The following is a 23,314-nucleotide window of genomic DNA, read 5'->3' on the forward strand; positions in this document are numbered from 1 at the left end:
TTCTTCCTCCCTGAGTTCCTGTGAATGACAGCCAGTTGCCACCCAGGAGAGGACCAGGGCTCCCGGTTCACAGCCCTGAAGTGCCCCTGCTGCTGCCCAGCCAAGCAAGCTGCAACACCAGGCCTAAACCCAGCCTTCAGGGGCTACGCCAGCAAGCTTCCCAGGAAGCAGGTTGAATTACCTGTCTGCACAGTCAGAGACTAGTGCAGTGCTCCTCAAAGAGTGGGTCACAGGCCACCTGCATCAGAGTCACCTGATGCTTCTTGAAGTGCAGATTCCTGGGCCCACGCAGAGCAACAGAGCCAGATTCTAGGGGCAGGGCTTGGAATGTGTCTTGATAACCCCTGTCCACGTGGAAAGGAACCTATTTGAGTGCCAGGCTCAGCTCTAGCACTTAGGAGCCGACCCAGAGCAAATTACTTTTTCTTTGACTTTCTTTGAACTGGAAAATGGAGATACTTTGTAATGACACATTTGTGATATGGACAAAATAAGCTGATGCAGGTGGTCCCTGTAAGAAAACCCAGCAATCCCTCTAGATTGCCTGGGCCTGATCTCCTAAGCCAGCCACAGAGGACAAAGCTGGGGGAGGGGTCTTATGACCTCAACTCTCCCTCACTTTCCAATTCCCCTTTCCCACTGAGTTCTTATAATATTGATATTCCCTGCCCCTCCATCACCACCCCATACTGGCCTCAGGACATGCTTCCCTTTCGGCCCTCTGGCTCTGCAGAGAGGTGGCAAAACCAGTTGGGTTTTATCAAAGGCTTGGTACTGAAGGAAAGTCATTTCTGAAAAGCCCCAAACTGACTGAGATGTGGCTTCCTCTGAGAGCCCAGGGCCCTGGCCCGCCTGCATGGATTCCCCAGGAGAGATACTCCTGCTCCAAAGGAAGTGTCCTCCCTGCCCGCTCTCCTCCTTCACTGCCCTGCCTTCCTTCCTGGGGGAGGCACCTCCCACAGTGTCGGGCAGTCTTTCACACACTGTTCATTACCACCCTCCCGCCTGGTAACGGGCCCAGCACAGGGTCTGGCCTGGGTCAGTGCCCATAAATATTCATTCCTTTCTGCCCTATCCCCAACAGAATTGGGCCGGGAGGCCTGGGGCCCTAACCACTGCCATAAGCTGCAGCCCAGGTTCCAGTTGTGTCATCTCCTCCGAGCTGTGTTGGGGTCCTGAGGAGAGTGCAGATGGTGTGATGAGATTAGTTAACAGGCTGGGGAAGGTGACCACAATCTCCGTTAATTCCATTTAATTAGGAAGTGCTGGCTCCTCTCGCTCTCTGCAGCTCCGTAACCTGAGGGAAATGTAGGTGGCTGTGATGCTTCCACAAGGCTGCGTGTCACTCACATTCCCCGCAGTGTTGAACTAATTAAGCCAGCAATGTTCACCAGTGTTGGGAACAGCGAACCGCACAAATGTGGCGCCACCATGAGGCTAGACTCTCCAGTGAGCCAAACCTAAAAACCTAGAAAATAACCTAAAAATGGCTTGAAATGTGTCAAATGCCCATGTAACTCCTCACGGCTTAGGGCCTAGAATGGATTCTCCAGAGGCAGATCCATTGCCTTTAATGGAAGTCCAAGTCCCTGATGCTGTCTGCCGCATCCTCCCATCTCTACGAGAGGGCAGCTGTCGGCCTCTTCCCACATCATCTGTTGAATCTGCATCCCCAACACAGCCAGCTGTAAGCTGGAGAACATTTATGTGAAGTGTCGAATATAATTGGGACAACTATATGAACTTATTACAAATTATCATTAAAATAAACAGAGATGATAGTTTATTATTACTCTCTGGTCCATTTAGAAAGGTAAAGAGAAAACAATATATATTCAGTATATAAATCAAATCTAAGAATGTCACCAAATAGATGTAAGGTCAGGGACAAGATATTTCATGATCTCAGAGATCCCTTTCTGCACTAAATTTCTGCGCTTCACGCTAAGTGGAGTACACCTAATGGGATTCCTCAGAGGACTCCCTCTATTGCCCGATGCCATCTGGTCTCTTCTGCTTTGGGTTTACTTTCAGATTCAGGGCATGTGTTCCCTTCCCAGGGGTTGGTCCTTGTAGTCGTGACCAGCTTGGAAGCCAGCTCTGAACCCCATGAGTGTCACTTTTTAGTAGGGCGATATTTCCTGGAGCACCTTCTCAGTGGGGCTGGCGGGTGGTGGTGTGGCCCTAACTCAGCTCTAGGCAAATGCACAGGCCATTCCAGGGACTCACAGCCCAGGGCTCTTTACTTCTGTCCACAGGCTGTGTTCGACTGTGTGGTGACCTCCTTGAAAAACGTCTTCAACATCCTCATCGTCTACAAGCTCTTCATGTTCATCTTTGCTGTCATCGCAGTTCAGCTTTTCAAGGGAAAGTTCTTTTATTGCACGGACAGTTCCAAGGACACCGAGAAAGAGTGCATGTAAGTGCCGCCAGCACAGACCCCTCACTTTCTGCCAAAGGGTGTTCCGATGAGGCCCACTTGACCCTCTATAGATAAGTCTGCTCTTTCTCTCTTATCCATCTCCATTCCTCTTTTAGGAAAAATGCAAAATAGGTTGCTAAATTTTTATTGAGCACCACTTTTGTGTCAGACGTGGTACTTGGTATTTTACATCCAGTTTCTAATTTTAAATCTTTATAATGACCTTTTGAGACAGATTTTGTTGCATATTATAGATGTGGAAGCTAAGGCTCAGAAAACTTAAGTAAGTTGTTCGAGGTCACACAGCAACTAGTGAAAGGATTAGGATTTAATCTTCCATGTCTATTGGGCACCAAATCTCATTTTTATTCCATGATAATTCACTGCCTTCAATAAAATTCCTTCTTCCTTGCATTCATATGCTGATCATTACTACCCTACATTATTGAAGTCCATAGAATTTCCTTAACCTTCCATGAGCTATAGTGAAGAGGCCCTATTTCATTTCTATTCTGGTTTTAGAGGCAACTATGTAGATCATGAGAAAAACAAGATGGAGGTCAAAGGCCGAGAATGGAAGCGCCATGAGTTCCACTATGACAACATTATCTGGGCCCTGCTGACCCTCTTCACTGTCTCCACGGGGGAAGGATGGCCTCAGTGAGTGATGAGTTTGAGTTGGCATGCTTGTCTGTGAGCTAGAAGAGGACCACGTGGTTGCCTTGAGAAGCTGATTCGCGATGAATGAGGCTAACCCTTTGTTATTGTACCGGGGAAAGTAAGTGGTGATGAGTGGGTGAGGGAGGCAGAAGAGAGGAAGAATGAAAAGCCTTAAGGCAAAAATTGAGAAGGAGATGACAGTCAGGGAAATGTTGAAACTCTTCATGTTTAGCCAATTATTGAAGAGTTGAGTGGAGCTATCAGACTCCATAGAACAAATGAGTTTTGAACCCCTTGGGAGAGTCCCTGTGGCCATGTTAAACAGATTTGTCCTCCAAGTTGGCTCTGCACATGAGGATTGAGGGTTCAGAATGAGCTGGAAGAACCCAGAGACACTTTCTGTGAACACACCTCTTTTAAAGATGACAACAGAATGCAATTTCTTATGCTGCCCATAGCTGAAGGCTGATTTTACAGAGACTTGGCAATTACTAAGATACCACTTTCTGGTGGCAACATACTCTAGTTGGCAGCAAAATGCCAAATGGAAATCCAGGAGTCTCTTGGTATTGACTTTGACAGCCTTAACTATAAAATAATGTCACTCTGTTGCTTAGAAGTTGAGTGCATGATGGAAGAGGGGCTAGGAAGAGCAGCGATTGGGTGTCCCTGAATCGTCACCAACTCGGTTAATATGGACCCCCCAAATTAATACTGGCTCTGCAAAGATAAGGAGGTCAGATAAGAAAATATAATTGGTGGCACACATCCAAATGACGCTTTGAGTCAGAGCAGCTGCCCAGGTTGCCATCCACCATCCATGCCCCATCATTCTGTCCCCACAGAGTTTTGCAACATTCTGTTGATGTGACAGAGGAAGACCGAGGCCCAAGCCGCAGCAACCGCATGGAGATGTCCATCTTTTACGTGGTCTATTTTGTAGTCTTCCCTTTCTTCTTTGTCAATATCTTTGTGGCTCTCATTATCATCACCTTCCAGGAGCAAGGTGACAAGATGATGGAGGAGTGCAGCCTGGAGAAGAATGAGGTAAAAACCAGTGGTCTAGAGTGTGGGGCTCAGGGGTTCCAGAAAGGACTCTCGGACAGCAGTGTTAGGAAGGAAGACTGAATTTTCTTAACCTCACTAGGAATTACAGAGAGAAGATGGGAAAAATTATTTATTCTGTCATTAAATAAACGCTTTTTGAGCATCGGCTCTGTTTAAGGCACGTGGGTGAGGCACAGGGACCTGGAAGATACGTAAAGAGTTTAAGATGCAATCCCTACCTTTATGCAGTGCATAGTCTAGAAATGGGGGTAAAAGGAGTGTGCCAAAATTACAGCATTAAGACATCTGCTTACCTGGCTGTGTCCGTCTGTGACATGTATTTGAGGTAAGGGCAGGGAATATGGCTTGCTGGTTACTGCTTTTCTAGCAGCAAGCATAGTTCTGGCACATTGTAGGGTTCATTATTTTTGTAAGAGAACTGAACTAGAAACTGTTAGAGTCTATAAGAGAAATGCAAATAATGTGCTATAAGAATGCATAGGGAAATTTCTACTTCTGACTAAAGGCATCAGATAAGGCTTCCTCCCTAAACATCTCAGCCTCAGGCCATGAAAAAGGACATTATCAATGACCGTTAAGTCCTTACCCCATGTGACAGAACCCCTCCAGTTCTGTGTTCCTTTAGAGTGACATCTCACCTATAGTTTTGTCCAGATAATCCCTGGTGCCATTTTTACTTCTGCTTGTCCAGCCCTACCCTTTTTTTCATATACTGTCCTCTTCTTCTAACCATCTAACAGAGAGCCACCAATGTGCAAGGTTTAGGGAATTTGAGCTTGCACTAATAACCATGACTTTCCTACAGAGGGCGTGTATCGACTTCGCCATCAGTGCCAAACCCCTTACCCGCTACATGCCGCAGAACAGGCACACCTTCCAGTACCGTGTCTGGCACTTTGTGGTATCCCCATCCTTTGAGTACACCATCATGGCCATGATCGCCTTGAACACCATCGTGCTGATGATGAAGGTGAGAGGGTGGCGGTGCTCAGACGAGCTGAACCTCAGTGACTGTTCCCTCACAGATCAGTTGTGTGTGCACCCCAGACACTGCAGAAATACTCCAACTTACCAGTCTGTTGCCTCCTTACCTACTTTTCCATTGTGGAATCTCTTTTTGATCTTGTCTCGCTCAACAGCCCAGCCTCTGGGTCTTTTGGGCAAAATGCAGTGAAACGTATAATAGCAGTCCAGTAAATCCCAAGACCAAGGGTGGTGATGGCATTCAGATCTAGACAAGGCTGGAAATGTGCAGAGATACAGATGATCATGGGGTTCCAAAGGAGTGCTGGAAGAGGTTTGATCTTATTTAATACTAAGTGGTAAAGTAATTAACTCCAGAAAATGTGTCTGCCTGCCCACCTTCATCTCTAGGAAGACTGGCTGTTTGGCTAATAAGTAGCCTAAGTGGGGCATAGTTTGTGTTTTCCTATTTTGTTTTGTTTTGTTCTGCTATGCAGGATACGTAGTTCTCTCCAGCACTCAATGCCCATCTCTCCTCCTACACCACACACTAGGGTGTCCCCCAAGGGCAGGGATGAGAGATGGCCAGTCTCGGTGACACAGAATACCCCTCTCACCGTACGGGTTTGATTCTTTCTCTCCTCTTTTCTCTTCCTGGCAGTACTACTCTGCTCCCTGTACCTATGAACTGGCCCTGAAGTACCTGAACATCGCCTTCACCATGGTGTTTTCCCTGGAATGTGTCCTAAAGATCATTGCATTTGGCTTCTTGGTATGTCACGGAATCTATCCCAGCATCACACTTGTCTTCCCTTCCTTTTAGGTGCATTCCCAGCCTTTGTTGGAAGGAAGGTGCTTACCGCCATTCCAGAAATGGTTCACACTCCTGCCCACCTAATGGTGGGCTCACATCGACTGCTCAATAAATTGCCATAGAGACAAGATGATGTGTGAGGGTGTTAGGAGAAAGGGCAAAGGAAACCAGATCCCCAGCTCCATACTCATCCAGCCATCAGCTCTGGTCCTGTCAGATTCTGTCAGTGATCGAGGGGTGACAGTCACTGGGTCTTACTAGAACTGCGATTTCTATGTCGATAAGGAACAAAACAAGGATTGAACTAATAAACCTTGAGTGCTTATTTACTGGTAAAAGGTATAAAATTTTATAACTCAGATGGGAATATATCTGTCCCTGTTAGCCTTAAACATAGCAGAGAATAGATTTTTACTTAACTGTCCTCCTCCCATTAGTTGCGTGAAGAGTAATTTCTGCCAACAAAAATAAATCTTTATTACTTAAACTTGCAAAGGTTCACGACCATTAAAGTGTGTGTGTATATGGGTGAGAGAGAAAAGGTGGGGGGTATTCTGGAATCAGGTTTGGGAAGGGCTGGGATGAGTTTTTCTGGCATGGCTCCTTTTTTTTTACTTCTCCCCAAGTAATTATAATTGTTTTGTAAAATCTTGCGTCTGCTCTCAGGAGTGTTAAGCAAACCTGGCCTTTTGCTTCAGTGTCCTATAAACAAAATAATCCTCTCTGCCAGCTCCCACCTTGCTTCAGCATTTACAGTGAGATCAGTGGGATGCAGATAAAACCCACTTGACAGCTGTTTCACACGTATTTCGTGTGTGAGCTACCATTTCAAATTATGTGTGTATGTGACTTTCCCTGCAAGAAGAGAAACTTTGCTTATTATCTGCTTAAGGGTTTGTCTGGTAGCAGCTTTAACAGGGACTCCGGGCTTGGTAATTGTGAGTGTTGATTGTAAGGGTTGCTTTGGTCTCCTAGTGGTTCTTTGAAAAGTCATTAATTTGATGGTTTGGGGAGGAGAGTTGAAGGGAACCCATTGCAGGTGGCTGTGTTGTTGTTTGCTTGACTCCCTTTTGAGTGTTTTGAGACTTGGGGAGTAAAAAAATAAAAAGAAACTACCACCAGCAAAGATGACTTTATAACACAGTCTAGCCCTGAGCAGGGTGAGCGAGAGGCCAGAGCCACAACAGGGAGAATTCTTCTATGCGTCTTGATTACTTGCATGTGGTATTGACATTGTCTGTGACTCAAATCCCCAATTATGTGTCTAATTATGGTGAATGCTGAATACATACTTACAAGCTTAACTAGATGATTCGGCCCCAAAGCCTGCCTCCTTCCCACCCTCACTCCCATATTTTCATACAAGGTCTAGAGGCATTTTCACACTATAAAAGGCACTACTAGACCCAAATGAGTCCTTACATTGATGTAATACTCAGGGTTTTCAGAGTACCCTAATATATACTATTTTGTCAGATCTTCTCAATGACTCTGAAATAGGAATGGCAGATACCATCATTATCATTATTATGACTGTTGTTGATTTAAATGAGGAAATTGAAGTTCAGAATAATTGCATAGCATTTTCAAGATTTCACAATAAAAGGCAGTAGAATTGCAAAGTGGAATAGGAATAAAAAAGGAAAGAAGAAGGAAAAAGAAAGAGGGAGAGAATTAACATGCGTTGGTTGTCTATTAAATACCAAATGCTTAACGTATTATTCATTTTAGGTTTATAACAGCTCAATTAGATCAGCATTATTTTTTGCTTCTTTTCTGGATGAGCTAGGGCTCAGGAAGATTCAGCACTTTGCTCAAGGTTAGTAAAAGGCAGGGCCAGGGTTCAGATCCTGGTCCGGCCAACTTTGAAGCCCGCACTCTGTCCACTATAATCTACCCACCTATACTGCACTCTGCTATTCTATGCTATACTGTATTGTAAAGCAGCCTCAGCTGGAATCCAGGGCTTCTGTCCTCTGAGACCTAGATTTGTCTTCTCTCTACTCTGTGGGAGCCTATCCAGGAATTAGGAAGCTCACCCCAGGTTGGGAAAAGGAGACCCCTGAGAACTGAGGAACTTAGAGACTTGTCTTGGCCTCCCTCCTGAAGGAGTAGGTGTCCTTAACAGAAAGTGAGTTTGTGAAGCTGTCTGCCTCAGTTTCTCTACATGCCTGGCAGGTGCCTGTGGCTTTGGAATCAGACAGTACTCTCAAAGTCTCAGTTTTCTCACTCATAAATAAAGATAACAATCACTACCTTATAGCCCTAGATACTTTGTTGTGTGTATCCAAGTAGGTAATGTACCCAAGGAATCTAGTCTTGAGTAGGTGCTCATTAAATGTAGCTTCTCTCTCCCCATGACTCCTTTTCTCTCTCTACTGTACATCTCTCCCCACTTCTCCTTCCAACCCTACCGCTCAATATTTTATTAAAATAGGGTATTTATCACTACCTACCTATAGGATCCATGGGAGGAATAAATGGACTGAAAGAATGTCAAGGACCTGGCCCAGTATCTGGCACATATAGTAAGGATTCACTGACGCCAGTGGTGAGGATGGGAGAGGGTGTACTTCTGCAGCGTTCTGAGAGTCTCTTATGGCAGGTGCTGCCCAAGGACAAAGGGGCTCAGTTCTTAGAAACCCAAGTGTCCTGTTTCTTTGAAGGACTATAGTCCAAGGTCTGTGTTCACCTGAGCCCTGGAGATGGGAGCACCCCCCTCTCTCTTAGGTGGAGTGTTGTTTGGTTGGTGCATTTCCTGGGTCCTTTATTTCTCCTCTCTCTCCTTCAACTCACTCATTTTATGATTGCCTCCTTATGTTTTATTTAGTTACACCTCCTTGAAAGGTGTAACAGAGCGGAAAAAAGGGAAAAGATGAAGTCTATTCATTCTACTGCTAATCAGCAGTTGGTTTGAAAAGGTTCAATGGAGTTGGAAGGAGAGTTTTGGCCCATCTGTGATTTTTAGTCATTTAGGACAGCTCTGTGACATTTGTTGATTGAAAGTCAGAACTGTATACTTATTGGTTATCTTATAGTATACCTATAGTATACTTATTATACTCACATGATATGATATAGATAATTTAAAAGTTAGAGTTGCAGAAACCTTAAAATAATATTGTAAGTAATTTTACTGTCTTGTAGGGGACAATGATGATCATTCTTTTCTGGTCCTTATAGTCTTGGCCACAAATCTCTTTCTTACATATGAGCTTTTTGGTGACAGCTTCAAAAACAAGGTCTTCAAATAGTCATGAAACTGCCTCCCAAATGGGAAATTCCCAAATTAGTTAAGGAGAAATAGCATTTCTGGTTAGAAATAGGAAACTAAAACCAAAGTTAGAATGAATTTCTACATGAATTGACAAGTTTTAATTCCAAGCGGCAAAATTATGTAATGAAAGATGTCTTTTTTCTATTTTCTTTCTTGTTCTCTTTTCCTCCTCTTTCTGATGCTCCCATGACTGAATTCACTTGGCAGAACTATTTCCGAGACACCTGGAATATCTTTGACTTCATCACCGTGATCGGAAGCATCACAGAAATTATTCTGACAGACAGCAAGGTGAATGGCTCCTCGATCCTTGTCTTTAAGTTTGGCCCTGGACTAGCATTAAAAAAGTCCTTTGCACATTGAGTCCCTTTTTAACTCCCCAAACCAAATGTCTAGCCCTCTGAGTGTTAGGAGTTCACTTCCTCCCTCCTGAGCATTAGCCAGAAAATGCAAACATTGGAGTGGTGCTGGATCTCATGGAAGGCTTTGTTCCATGGGAATAACTCAAATGGCAGCCATCTAATGGGATAAGTGGAACAGAGGGTACCAGAAGGGGCCTGGCATGCACAGTGTTCTGCTAGAGTCTTTGGGAGATACAAAAGAGGCACAGTATCTTTGCCCTCAAAGTTGTTAGATCTGAATTGTTTCCCTAAAATTGTGCATCCTAAAGAACGCTTGGAGAGCTCATTGTAACTCTCATGGAACATGTGCTAGAGGGATTATTAGGTCTGCTCTTTGGCATGTAATTGCAGAGTTAGGACCACTTATAGCAGACTAGGGAGGCCAGTTTTATCTAATATGTTCAAGCCACCCTTCTGGGCTACTTCCATACCCTTCCACCTGGGAATAGAGGTCAGGCCTGGGAAGGCTTGGAGAGCTGGTCCTCACTGGCCCATCAGCTGGAGATGGGGTTAAAAATGAAAGACAGAATCCATGTCCAATTTTATGATCTGAATGAGGCATAAATACGCAAATACTAGTGCTTAGATTCTCTAAATGACCATAATGTCCCTAATTATATGTTTCCTTTTGGTCCACCAGCTGGTGAACACCAGTGGCTTCAATATGAGCTTTCTGAAGCTCTTCCGAGCCGCCCGCCTCATCAAGCTTCTGCGTCAGGGCTACACCATCCGTATTTTACTTTGGACCTTCGTCCAGTCCTTTAAGGTAAGAGGCACTGGCTCCTCATCTCTGAGAGCTGAGGTGGCCCTGTCATATCACAGCCAGGCTACATGGCGTCATGACACAAGTCCCCCCACCTCTGGCAATGGGTGTTTGTCAGAAGCGTTAGGTATAGCATGGCTCAGCCAGGCTGCAGGCAGCTTATGTCTAACTGGATAGAATCCCATTCTGGAAAAACACTTCACCTTTGTTATCACTCAGTTATCTTCTGGGTCCCCTGAGGCAGAGGACTTGTTCAATGAGGTGTACTCCCTCCCTAGGAATTCCAAAATCCCCTTGGCAATCCTGTCCATGTATAGAGCCAGCCACCTGTAGTCACACATCCTCTGCATTTTCAGGGACTTATCCGTGGCTTTATTTCACATAACAGTTTTTCAGAGGACTCCTTGAGTTGTGTTTTACAGCAAGATAATTCATATTAGTCGCACCCATGTCTTCATCAGTGTGTACTTCCGGAACCACTGAATGTATGGCATGCTAATGGTCACCTCTGTGTCCTACAAACTAAGAGGATGTCTGGGCAAGGTTAATGTGGTGAGCTGCTTTTAAATGGTCTCACGGGGCCGTACAGAGATGTATGTGTAATATATAATAATAAGCTAAAAATCAATGCGTGAGACCACTTTAATGACAGAGATTTCCAGTAAAAGAAGTTTTCCAAACAGATTGAAATATCTTCAGGCTCTGGCAAATATCATAATTAATTTGTTTTTAAGGTTTTGAGGGCCTAAGTGCTGTCCAAATGCCTATTATTTTCCTCTTATTAAAAAAATGAGGTTTTCGATGAATGTGTTTTAAAAGTAAATTTGAGGACATTGATTCAAAGAGGAGAAATCGTGAATTCACTAAATTTGTCTTCTTTAATTATTTACATGTTTCAATTACAAATGGCACTAAAGAAGGCAAGCCAGTGACTTCATGGTTTCTCATCATTTGAGAAGGGAGTCCCCCCCACACCATCATTGCTAACCTACTTCTCTATCACGGCCCCAGGGGTTTGAGATGTGAGACCAGCTGTAAGGCTGTGCGGCTCCTACGATCAACCTTGACATTTTTATCATATCCAGAGTAATTGTTTGGTGTGATAACTCCCACAGAGGACTTACCTCAATGAAAACTATTTTTGCAAAGGTAAATGGCAGAAGAGAAATCTAAAACTTCCGCAAGAATTTGCCATCTGAGTCTCAGGTGAATTTGGATTTAGAATTTGAAACACAAGATGTTCTTAAACCCTTTTTTAGACGCCTGCCCAACAAGCTACAGTTGTTTGTGAGTCTCTTAATAAATACGTCTCAGCCTGTCATATTATCACGATCACCTATTCTCTGTAAAATTGTATGCTATTGAGGGCAAAGAAAAGCTTGTCAAAAATTAATGGCCAAATGGTTGGCTTATTCCAGTGAATGCACAGAGCATGGTGAAAACAGGTGAATCTGCCTCCAGGTGACACTGTGATGGACAGGTGTTTCCTTTCTGGAACACAGTGTCGAAGATGTTTTCTTAAAGTCAGCTTAAGAAAGGCCGCCTCTGCAAATACACAGCAGAGAGCCACTCACTAGAAACAGCATCGCCGTGGCCTGTACGCACCCTCGACCCATCCCTGAGCATCACCTACTTCTCCACTGCCCCTACTCAGTTCTTCCCTCTTTTCCCTTATTTTGAGTTAGAATTTATAATATGATAAGAAAAATGAATCTTTGGTCCTTTCCCCAAAGCTGGGGGTAGAGAGAGATGAACCAGGGACTGGAGACGTTAGAGTGGAGAAGGTAGGACAAGGGCAGGAAGTAAACAGAGAAGGTGATAGAAGGTGGCAGCCCCCGGTGGCAGGAAGCCTGCCTCCCTACTCTGTCCTTTCAGCAGCGGGAGTCTGCGCACGGCCCCTCCAAACGCAGCCTTTCCTCTTCACAGATCTTGGGAATCCACACTTCATTGGAGAGGGGATTCTCCCACCAACTTTCAGTTGCATTTTAATTTTATCCTTTATTCAAGTTGTAAAAGGCTCCCAGGGCTCCTCATTTAGTTAGCTGCGTTGATAAGCTCTCCCATCCTCATGCAGTCTGAAAGCCTTCAATTGATCTCCCGGGATTCGTGCTGGACACCCTCAAGATGGAGTAGAGACTCGTAGTTGCACTGTCTTCCAGGGAGCCCACTGGATGGTAAAGAAGGGAGACTTCCGTGTCAGCACTGAGATCACCCCAGAATTATAGTGCCCACCCTGGCCCCAGACCGAACTGCCCTGTGTCTACATCCTCCCCCAGCCACCGAGGGCGGTACCCTGCCTTACATCTCCTTCACTTGCTCCCTTTACCCCATGATGATAATTGAAATGTTATCATCCCAAAGTGGCAGTAAGCTTGCACAGTATGGAATTTTTGGTTTCATGGCTTTGTGGCAGAATTTGTGGTGGCTAACACTTAAAAGGCTTTTTGGAATTTTGCGTGACACAGAATGAAATGTCAGGTGGCTTAAACATTGGAAAAAGATGTTTCATCAGAGGATGAAGGAGCCTTCCAGGAACCAACAAACAACTGAAACCCAAGCCATTTCACTTTGCTTCCTGATTCTTCTTTGTGGGCTTCCCACTGAGTGAGGGAGTAGGAAGGGGTAATACAGGGTTTTGGGAGCCAAAGCTAGATGCTCACTATGTCATTTGCATCACAACTGACCAAGTTATTAATATTCTGCATGCAAAGTGGGACGAATCCCAAGCCCAGAAAGTTTCCCCGCTCTCCTTGGAGATCTGGGCCACACTTCTGGGGGAAGGAATATTCTTGACAGAAGGTAAATTACAAGCCTCTCTGTGGCCAACAGCTTACATGTCTGTCAGAGGACATGGACATCTCACAAAAGTGGCACCCCAAAACAGAACAGCCCCAGGGAATAGAGAGTCCCAGCCCTCTGTTTAAGGCAGCCTCAGGGCAAGAGTTCCTGTACTGCCAGCGACTGCAGGTTGTCGAGCGTGGGAACTGCCTGCCTTCGAGTTCACCATCATGTCTATGCTTGCCTTCTAGGCCCTGCCCTACGTCTGCCTTTTGATTGCCATGCTTTTCTTCATCTACGCCATCATTGGGATGCAGGTGAGCTGGTGCGTCAGGGGCCTGGTGGGAGCAGTTGTTGCCCAGATTGTCTCTGGCTTGCCAGCCTGAGCATACAAAATTGAGGGTGCTTTAAAGAACCCCTTCTTGCCCAGGAGCATGCTCCCGAGATTTTGTTGGAATGTAACCTTGGAAATGTCACATGTGCGGGGTTCCCCACTCAGGTTGCCCAGGTATTCAGGGCGGCCTGATACAGGGGCTTGTACCAGAACCCTGAGGTGGTCAGGTCATGGTGCTGACTTAGAAGCAGCTGGACTTCTGTGGGCACAACAGCAGAACCACGGGAAAGATGACACCATTGTTCTTAGCCAGAGGGATCCCCCATGAGACCAAGGAGGGGGTGAGGCTCATGAGGATCCATTGCTCAGGATCTCTCATATTTGAGATAAGCCTCAAAGAAGGTTAGATGGTTCTTTTCCTGTACACAGCAACGCAAAATTTGTCTGAGTTCACTCCTGAATGAGTTTTATGCTCTAAGCCCCGCCACTGGGAATGATTTGTAGAGTTCCTGGCCAAATCCTAGGGAGACCCAAGGGCCACATTCCAGTTAATTCCGCTCAAAAGGCCACACAGATTACTGGACGGTTCTCTTGGGTTACCATGTCCTTTCCAGTTTTGGAACTGAGAAGTGGATCAGGTTCTACCCCAGGTATTTATGCAGGTGGCCAGAGGCCCACTGAGCCAAAGAAGCCAAAAGATCTTTCTAAGGTGACTGCCACTTGCGATAGGCGGACTCCACTGTAAGCAACCCATCCAGCCAGATACACAGGCTTGCTGCTTGTCTCAGGGAGGCTAGTCTTCTGACTTGAGATGTGGAGACCATCCCCCAGCAGAGAACTGAAGCCAAGTGGCAGTCTCCTGCAGTCAGGCAGGCTGGCCGCCCCTGGACTGCCAGCTGTCTTCTCAGTGGTGCCTGCCATCTGCAGCCGCTGCACGCATCTCCAGGGCTTGATGCGTCAGTAGCCCTTTCCAGAGCATCTCTGAACTGTCTCTTCTTTTTGTTCCTCTTTCTTGCCTGCGGCTTCTTAATTTTCTTCGTCTTCTAACCCCGTTACGGGAGAGTTTTATTCTCCAAAAATACAATAGAATGTCAACTATCAAAAAGGATGAGACTAGTTTGAGAAGTAATGAGTTCTCTTTCACTGAGGATATTTTGGTAGAGATTTAAGGACGATGTTAGGGGTGTGTTGTAAGCAGAACCTGCTGAAGTTTAAGGTTAGCTTGGTTTCTTCTATTAAGTTCCTTCTAACTAAAATATTTGATTTTAGAATTAAAATGTTCTTGAACAGCTGAGTGAAACTTGACTAAATTAAGTTCTTTTTTGCCCATGCTTAAGATAGTCCTTAGCCCCTTTTCGTCTTCAAGCAAAATAAACTAGAATAACACCATCTCCAATACGAACCTGCTACTCTTACTACTGATCATGATGATAATGCTGTTTACCATTACTTGAATTCCTGGGTATGCCGGACACTGCGCTAAATGGATGTTCTTAACCCCTCCTTCCCCACTTCCCCTCTTCTCTCCTTTCTCTCTCTCTCTCTCTACACACACACACACATACATATATATACACGTGTAAAATACATCCAAACACTCAAGATATATATGACTAATGTATTCAGGAGTGATGTAAGAATGTTTATGGGTGCATTTCCTTGTCTCCATTGATGCTTAGCTTGGTTAAGTAACTTTAACATGCTCAGGTCTCAGATAGTAGGTGGGAGAGCCGAGATTTGAACCCAGCTCTGTCTCCTCCACAGCCCATATTCTTACGGTACTATATGTTTTCTGTATTGTCTCTCCTCCCACCAATAAGCAAATACTAATATTTCTTTAACCCTTTAGTGGGAAGTGGGAGCTGTTCAGTCATGAAACTGTGATCTTTGCAATAACTGTAATGCCTTTTATTGCCCTTAGACTTCTTTCCAACAAATAAGGGCACTATTTCCATTCCACGGAGACATGAGTGGCATTCCCACTGTGACTTGCCTTTAGCTGTCCGTCCTCATCCTGGTCTGTGACAGAGAGCCTGCACCATCACAAAGTGGACACCTAGCTTGTGACTGGAGAGACTGCATCTCGTATAATCAGGACAAAGCAGAGAGATCCATACAAAGAGAAAGACGCAAAAGGGCAGGAGACAAGCATTAGGAGGATTTAAATAGCAACAGGATGTATCTATGGGAAGAACCGTTATTCTAAACTTTCAAAGGCTCTTTGGAAGAAGAGCGCTTTGCAGAGGAATCTGAAGATGGAAGGAAGGAGTAACTTGCTGAGTTGGGGAAGGAGCCCTGGGGCCACAGGCCATTAGGAGATGAGGTTTTCAGCCTCATCTCCACCAATGACCAGCTGTGTAAACTTGGTCAAGTTACTGAACCTCTCTGGGCCTTAACACCCTCACCAGTACAGTAGAGCAGTTGGATAGATGGCTTCACAGGTCCTTTCTAGTTCTAAAGTTCTGTGATTCCAAGTGAAAATGGATTTAAGACTATACTTTCGTTAAGTTTTCTGATGGGTCTCTGCATCCCTTCTTTCTCTTCCATACCTTTTGATGCGGAGACTTGCATTAGTGACAAGGATTAAGTGAAAAGCTTTAAAAAAAGTGGAAAAATCTTAAAGACCACCTTCGCAGTAAATATACAGTTTTGGCTTGAAAATTATCTTAGTGTAGATTCAAAACAGCTTTGGTTTCTTTGACTGTTACACATATGCCTCATGCAAAATCACAGCGTGTCCTCCGACTAGTTCACGATTGGATAAAGGGTTTGAGAAAATCATAATGAAGACAACTAATGATGGCTTCAGGAGTGTCATAGGGAGCAAAAACACTGTGAGTTGTGTTTATGTGATGAATCAGGGTAAATCATGGATTCTGAACCAAGAGGGTGGAAAGAGAGAGGGAGATGTGAATATAGGCAAGGATGTGTGACAGTTTCCTCCTGGGGTGTCCAGAACTAGATTATTTGGGATTTTTTCAGTACTACTATTTGCCTGTTGGGGGCCACTAGCTTCTCATCTTTTTCGTTCCTTTCTTCCCCAGCCCTGCCTAGCTTGCCACCTCCATTCTCCCTAAGAGACAAGTAGTATTTGGGTTTTGAAAAACAGTGTTGAGAACAAATTCCCCAAGCGGGTGTCAGTGGGAGTTATTTGAGCAAAATAGCTGGGGGCAGAGATTGTCCCTCAATTGCACATTCTAAAAACTGTTAGGGGAAAAATGTGTTCTGTTCAGCATATATTAGATAAACTAAAGCATGTTACATGTAGGCTGAAAATTGTTTCAAATGGCTGGAAAAGTGACCTGTAAGCCTTCAGTTGTACGAACATTGCCTTGTGGGAATAGATCCTGTTATCTGCAAACATGGATGGGGAGAAAAGTGTATGTGTTGGGGCCCCCTTCTCATCCAAGAGACTTAGGGTCGAGCTTGGCTCCAGGCAGCACTGTTCATCATTATTCACTGTCCGTGGATAAAGATCTCTGAGTTGTCCCTCTTTTTCCACATGAATTTGTATGGTGACCGCGTTCTAAGCCCAGCGGGCAACAGCAGATTAGAAAACTTCGCTTTATAGTCATATCTGCCCAAATCCTTTTTCTTTTTCTAAGTATGCACTTGTCCTGACTTTCTGTATCCTATTGGCCTGGACTTTGTTTTGTGTGTGTTCATTCTCACGGACTCTATGTTGTAGACGTATCAACCTTCTGAGATTTCACTCTGAATAGGAACATATCCAAGGGAGACAGAGATGCCCTTCTCTGACCTACACTGCTTGCAGATTCCAGGGCAGCATCTGCCCAAGCCCTAGATCACATCTTCTGCAAATACGTATGTGGCCATCATTCCTGCCTGAGACAGGAGTAGAGGGGCGGCTCCTTCCCTGCACTCCTGTGATCGGGTAATGTCTTTGACACACTGCTTGAGTACTATGGTGAGTACCATGGTGACAGGTACCATGGAAATAAGAAGACCTAATTAGGTGTGGGAGGAACTACATTCAGGCAGAATGACTTCAAAAGATCTTGCCTTCTGTGGTCCTTGCTAGCATTCGTCCTCTTTGCTGCACTGGAGAATATCATTACTCTGCATTTCAGCCAAGAGCATGGGGTCCACCAACCCCCCTGGATCTGAGTTATATGCTTCAGGGTGAGGCTGTCAGGAGGAGCCATGCATGCAGGTTTGCCAACCCTGCAGGTGCATCTAATATCCATGTGCTGTCCACATCACACAGCTCAGTAATGCTCGTTACTTTCTGTTGTTCTTTCCTCAAGGTATTTGGAAACATAAAATTAGATGAGGAGAGTCACATCAACCGGCACAACAACTTCCGGAGTTTCTTTGGGTCGCTCATGTTACTCTTCAGGTACTGGATGCGTGACTGTCATAGCTGGAGCTCTCCTGCCCAGGGAGACAGAGCTGGTCTGCCTCTTCCTCCTGTTTTGCTTTGTCTCTTTGTTCTGCCTGCTCTGCTCCTATCAGGATATAAGGTGGAGTGGGGGCGGGTGGCAGGGTGGGCAATGTCTCTGAAAAACTGTTCTGATGACATTAGAAAACTTTAACATCTTTAATTCAGTAGATAATTTGAAAATTGCAACTTCAGTCTCTGAGAGGGGGAAGGCCAGCACAGTTTCTTGCAGACCAAATTCCATTTAGGGGCTGAAACCTGGGATGGCCAGGTTTATGTGGGGTCTTAGACAGTCCCACCACTGTCTCCACCGCTGTCAGCAGAGACTCCTCAAAAGACAGAGAAGCAGTGGTTGAGGTGGCAGAACCCAAGAGAGACCTCCTTGGTGCTCGCCGTCTTTGGATGGAAAGCACTGGAGGGAGGCTAACTGAGCACAAAGAGAACCTGTTGGGATGAGGGCAGAGAGAGGGGTGAGTGGATTGGGCAAGAGGGCCACGGAGAGGATAGGACACCCGACCTGGACTACTAACCACTCTGTCTTTTGGGCTCAGGAGTGCCACAGGTGAGGCCTGGCAGGAGATCATGCTGTCGTGCCTCGGGGAGAAAGGCTGTGAGCCGGACACCACCGCACCCTCAGGGCAGAACGAGAATGAGCGTTGCGGCACTGATCTTGCCTACGTTTACTTTGTCTCTTTCATCTTCTTCTGCTCCTTCTTGGTGAGCAACATTGTGCTCTTGGCTTGGGGTGTGGCCTGCCCCTCTGATAAATAGATAAGAGATGCTGCGTTGAACTTATGTTCGCACACACGCTCCAGCCCAAGTTAAGGAGCAGGTCCTTCTCCAGAGAACTCTTGGAGGCCAGAGTGCGTATCAGACTCCTGGGTGGGTGACTCTCCACGATTGAGAAGTCTGCTGCTTCTCGAGAAGGATTGTTGTGAGAAGAAATGACGAGTAGAGTAGAGTTTGGTGAATACAACATTAAGCTTCATGTTGTATCTGTTGTAACCCAGAGTAAATTCTTTCTCTTCTGTACCTCAGGTATTTTGTCTTATAAGAAGGGCTAAGAATATCTTATGTCTCTTTTGGAGACTTTTAACAAGAGTAGAATAACGACAGTCTACAATGTAAAGGCGTGGTTCTCTCCTGACCTGTGATGTCTTTATGTTCAATGACAATTAGCTAGCTGCATAGACGTGAAAAGATGATTGCTTTGGGCATTAGTAAATATTAATTGGGTAATATATGTGGAATACACCCACTTATAAAGTTGTGAGAAGCTCTAGGTGCCTTCTTAATTCTGTCTTTGGGAGAAAGTATGAATCAGCACACCAGCATCCAGAAATCTCTACCCTGCCAATCAGACAAGCAGTGATAAACAGAATAACGCCTGAGGTGCTACCAAATCAATAAAAGGGTCAGTCTGGTGTCTGGCCACCCTGACATCCCTTGGCTCAGCTTTGCTGCTAATGCCACTGGCTGTACAAAAATCTAAAACTAAAGCTATGCCACTGAAAAGTGGTCAGTTTCATGGTTGTGCATCAAAAAGTGAATTAATGAAAAAAGTGCTCTCGGGTCCAGGTGTTTTGACCTCTTTAAGGTGACCCCAAGGGGACTTGCCACATGTCCAGCTCTCAGGTGTGGGGAAGTGGCTTGCACATAGACTGTGTGGTCAGCAGGTTAATGTAACAGGGAGTAAACTAACTGGACGCTGGGTAGCCCACATTGTGCTGTTGGCTTTGTTGCTATTCTGCACTTGGCCAAGATCTCTTCCCTTTTGTAGTTTCTGTAAAATGGGAAGAAAAATGACTTGATAATGAGAGTATTATTTGCATGGTGAGCTCATACAGTATTTTAATACGCTTCTTTCTCATCGGTGTGAAAGGTTTTTCAGTGAAAAAAGAACACGAAATAGTATCCTATTTACAAATTATGGAAGTATAATGAAAATAACTGAAAGAAAATTTTGAATGATGCTATTAGAGTTTTACATTTATTCATTCACATATTCAGCACATTTTTACTGAGTGGCTATTAAAAGGCTTGCACTGAGGGGGCTGGCCCCGTGGCCGAGTGGTTAAGTTCTCGCGCTCCGCTGCAGGTGGCCCAGTGTTTCGTTGGTTCGAATCCTGGGCGCGGACATGGCACTGCTCATCAAACCACGCTGAGGCGGCGTCCCACATGCCACAACTAGAAGGACCCACAACGAAGAATATACAACTATGTACCGGGGGGCTTTGGGGAGAAACAGGAAAAAAATAAAATCTTTAAAAAAAAAAAAAAAAAAAAAAGGCTTGCACTGAGCTAGGCACTGGAGTAAAGCTGCCAGCAAGGCATGGTCTCCCCCCATCACCTTTAGTGGAAGGAGGAAGGACATACAGGGGTATCAGTGTTAGTTGATGGGGTGAAATGGAGCGTATAGAAGGGCAGGCAGACATCTAAGTTGTATCCTACATGGTTTAAATGTTTAATAATAAATATTTAAAAGAAACCAAAGATATAACTGGAAAATTAATTAAAGACTATAAAGGTACTTTTAGAATCTTGAGATGGAGGGTACTGCATAATTCACATTAATGATATTTTTAAAGAGGCTATATTCAGTATCAGATCATCTGCTTTCAAATCTCAGCCCTATGCGAGATTGACTTTGTGACCTTGGGCAAGTCACACAGCTTCTCAACTCAAACCCACTACTCTAGAAAGATTTACTGATGCACTGTGATGGGTCAGGCCGTGTGCTTAGAGCTACGAATACAAATGTATAGAGGCAGTGCTTGTGTCCTTGAAGCGCGGGTGGTAATTAAATCTGCTTCACAAGGTTAGAGCAGCGTTAAAACAAATGGTAGGTGTGAATGCACACCCCACACTATAAAGGACTATGCAAATTAAAGCAACGTTAATACTAATAGTTTTTGTTAACATTAATAATAGGTACTGTACTGTGAAAACAGCGTAAAAGAAATGTGTGGATACATGGAAAACCCATTATACCCCAAGGAGTGATTGAATAAACTCACTGTGGCTCCACTCTCAGCAACAGAAAGAAAGGCCTATGTTAGGATTAGGTTCAGCCGCATGAGACAGAACTTCCTGGACAACAGTAGCTTAACCAAGAGGGGTATTTATTCCCCGGGCACATTGGAGAAATCTGGAGGAAGGCAGTGCAAGCTTATTCTAGAGGCTCCACAGAGTGGTTAGTGCCCTAGACTCCTTCCCTCTGTCTGCTCCATCATCTCCAGGGAGCATCCTTCATCCTCATGGTAGGCGGACAGAGGATGGCTAGACTTCTAGGCACTTGTATCCTAGGAAGCGAGATGGAGGGAGGAAGGAAGAAAGGAGACTGGTTATTAGGATGCAGCCAGCAGTCTCTCTGTATTGCAGAGAAGACTCCGACCAGGTCCTCCCTGCAGACTGTCTCCTTATCCTGTCTATGTATCTGGCACCTCCGTCTACCCAGCCACTTAACCTGGGAATCAGCAATAGCTAGTTGTTCTCTATCAGGCAGAACTCTTTCACTTGCAAGCAACAGAAATCCTAGCTACATCTGGCCTAAGCGAAAAGGGATTTTATAGGCTCATGTAAATGAAGAGTCCCGGGACAGGACAGGCTTAAGCAAGCTTGATCTGAGGCTCACGTGACATCACCAGAACCAGACTGCTTTATTTCTAATCTCTTCCCCCAGCCTCCCCCATGTGAGCTCTTTTCTCAAACACCCCCACCCTGTAGCTCCAAGATGGCTGTAGCAGGAGCTCTAAGCCTCAGTCCTCACACATTCAAGACCCACAGGGAAGGACAAGTCTTTTGCCCAGAAGTTTCAATGCCATTTTGTTGCCCTTGATTGGATCCCCAATCACTGTGGCCCATGGAATTGGGATTCAATGCCTGGCCGAGGCCTGGTCACAGGTGTTGCCCCGCTGAACCATTTTAATGGGAATAGGCAAGGGGCGGGTCCCTGAGAGACCAAAAATACAGTAAATGGTGCTGGATAACCAAGAAACAACAATGCTCTTCACTGTGGTCATCAAGTCCTGTCGAGTCTACTGCCTTTAACTGTCTACTCCTGTCTGTGCTACTGTCCTGCCACTGGCTTGGTTCAGGAGCACCCCAACACTCTCCCGCTGCTCTCCCACTCACCCTCCATGTGGCAGCCTGGGGCTCTTTCTGAATACTATCATCCCTTGGTTTCTCTCCGAGTATAAAGCCCTCTAGTGGTTCCCGTTGCCTCCTGCATCGTCTAGCCCAGAGGCAGGCAAACTATAGCCCACGGGCTGAATCCAGTTTGTCACCTGTTGTTGTTTGGTCCATGGGTTAGCAATGGTTTTTACGTTCTTTAATGGGTTGAGAGAAAAAATCAAAAGATGAATAATATTTCATGATGTAAAAATGATATGAAATTCAGATCTCAGTGTCCATAAGTAAAGTGTTATTGGAACACGGCCATGCTCATTCTCACACGTATTGCCTGTGGTTGCTTTCCCCCTACAAGAGCAGAACTGAATAGTTGCAAGAGAGATTGTATGGCCCACAAAGCCTAAAATACTTACTCTCTGGCCAGTTCGCTGGCCCTAGTCTAGACTCTTTAGCATGGTTTACAAGACGCTTCTGTGCTCTGTCCCTTGGGCCCAGCTGCACTGCCCTCAGGGTTGACTGAATGTTCCCCATCCCTCAGTACCTCTGTGCTCTCTCATTCGTGCTGGCTCCTCTGCCTAAAAGACCTGGTTTTGTGCCCATGTCTGTCTGGTGAACAGTTCCTGGTCTTTCAGGACCCAGCTCAGGCATCAATCCTCTTAGACGCTTTTTCTTCAGCCGGGAGAAATTGCCTTCATACTCCTTTCTGTTCCCAGTGTAAACTGTCTACACTTCTTTCATGGCTCTTAGAGCAACTTGTATGTTCCCAACAAGTCACAGTGTCTACTAAATACTAAGTCAGTCTTTAAGGATATTCAAGTATCAGCATTTCGTGACGGTCTGCTGTGCTTTAGGCAAGGTGCTAGGCATGGGAATATATCTCTGGACAAGAACTTTCTTATCTCCCATCCCCAGCACCTGGATCTCTGTGTGGAACACAGTGGGTGCACAGTAAATGTTGAACAAATGAGCAGGAGAACAGGGTCTTGGAAGCCACTTAAGAGCCAGGAACAGCTTCAAGTTGTCACACAGTAAGCCATGCAGTCAGCTCGACATCTCACCATTTCTCTTTCGGGCTCCTTTTGTGGAGCAAGCGTGCGGGTGGGAGGCTGTATGGGCAGGCTGGTGCCAGGCCTTGCCTTCCTCTGGCTTTGAGAATGTTGTGGCTGCTGGTGCTGCAATAACAATTAACTAAATTGAACAGATAATAAAAGTGACCATGGAGTACCTTGCAAATATACAGTGGCATAGAAAGTGAAATCATAATGCCCACACAATAAGGTGTGTGGAACAAATAATGAAAA

At 45.2% G+C, this 23,314-nt stretch overlaps 1 protein-coding gene across 1 annotated transcript in view; it reads left to right on the forward strand.

Moving 5' to 3' along the window:
• The window catches only part of CACNA1E (calcium voltage-gated channel subunit alpha1 E), a 407,275-nt gene that overhangs the window by 362,061 nt on the left and 21,900 nt on the right, over nucleotides 1-23,314 (forward strand). The window contains exons 29-38 of the mRNA XM_046683555.1: nucleotides 2,259-2,419; nucleotides 2,945-3,082; nucleotides 3,928-4,129; nucleotides 4,956-5,120; nucleotides 5,775-5,885; nucleotides 9,412-9,495; nucleotides 10,246-10,371; nucleotides 13,398-13,463; nucleotides 17,749-17,840; nucleotides 18,434-18,599. Coding sequence (XP_046539511.1) covers nucleotides 2,259-2,419; nucleotides 2,945-3,082; nucleotides 3,928-4,129; nucleotides 4,956-5,120; nucleotides 5,775-5,885; nucleotides 9,412-9,495; nucleotides 10,246-10,371; nucleotides 13,398-13,463; nucleotides 17,749-17,840; nucleotides 18,434-18,599 — 1,311 coding nt within the window. The remainder of the gene's footprint in view (nucleotides 1-2,258; nucleotides 2,420-2,944; nucleotides 3,083-3,927; nucleotides 4,130-4,955; nucleotides 5,121-5,774; nucleotides 5,886-9,411; nucleotides 9,496-10,245; nucleotides 10,372-13,397; nucleotides 13,464-17,748; nucleotides 17,841-18,433; nucleotides 18,600-23,314) is intronic.

This window comes from Equus quagga, chromosome 13 (assembly GCF_021613505.1).
Source record: "Equus quagga isolate Etosha38 chromosome 13, UCLA_HA_Equagga_1.0, whole genome shotgun sequence".
Classification (NCBI taxonomy): Eukaryota; Metazoa; Chordata; class Mammalia; order Perissodactyla; family Equidae; genus Equus; species Equus quagga.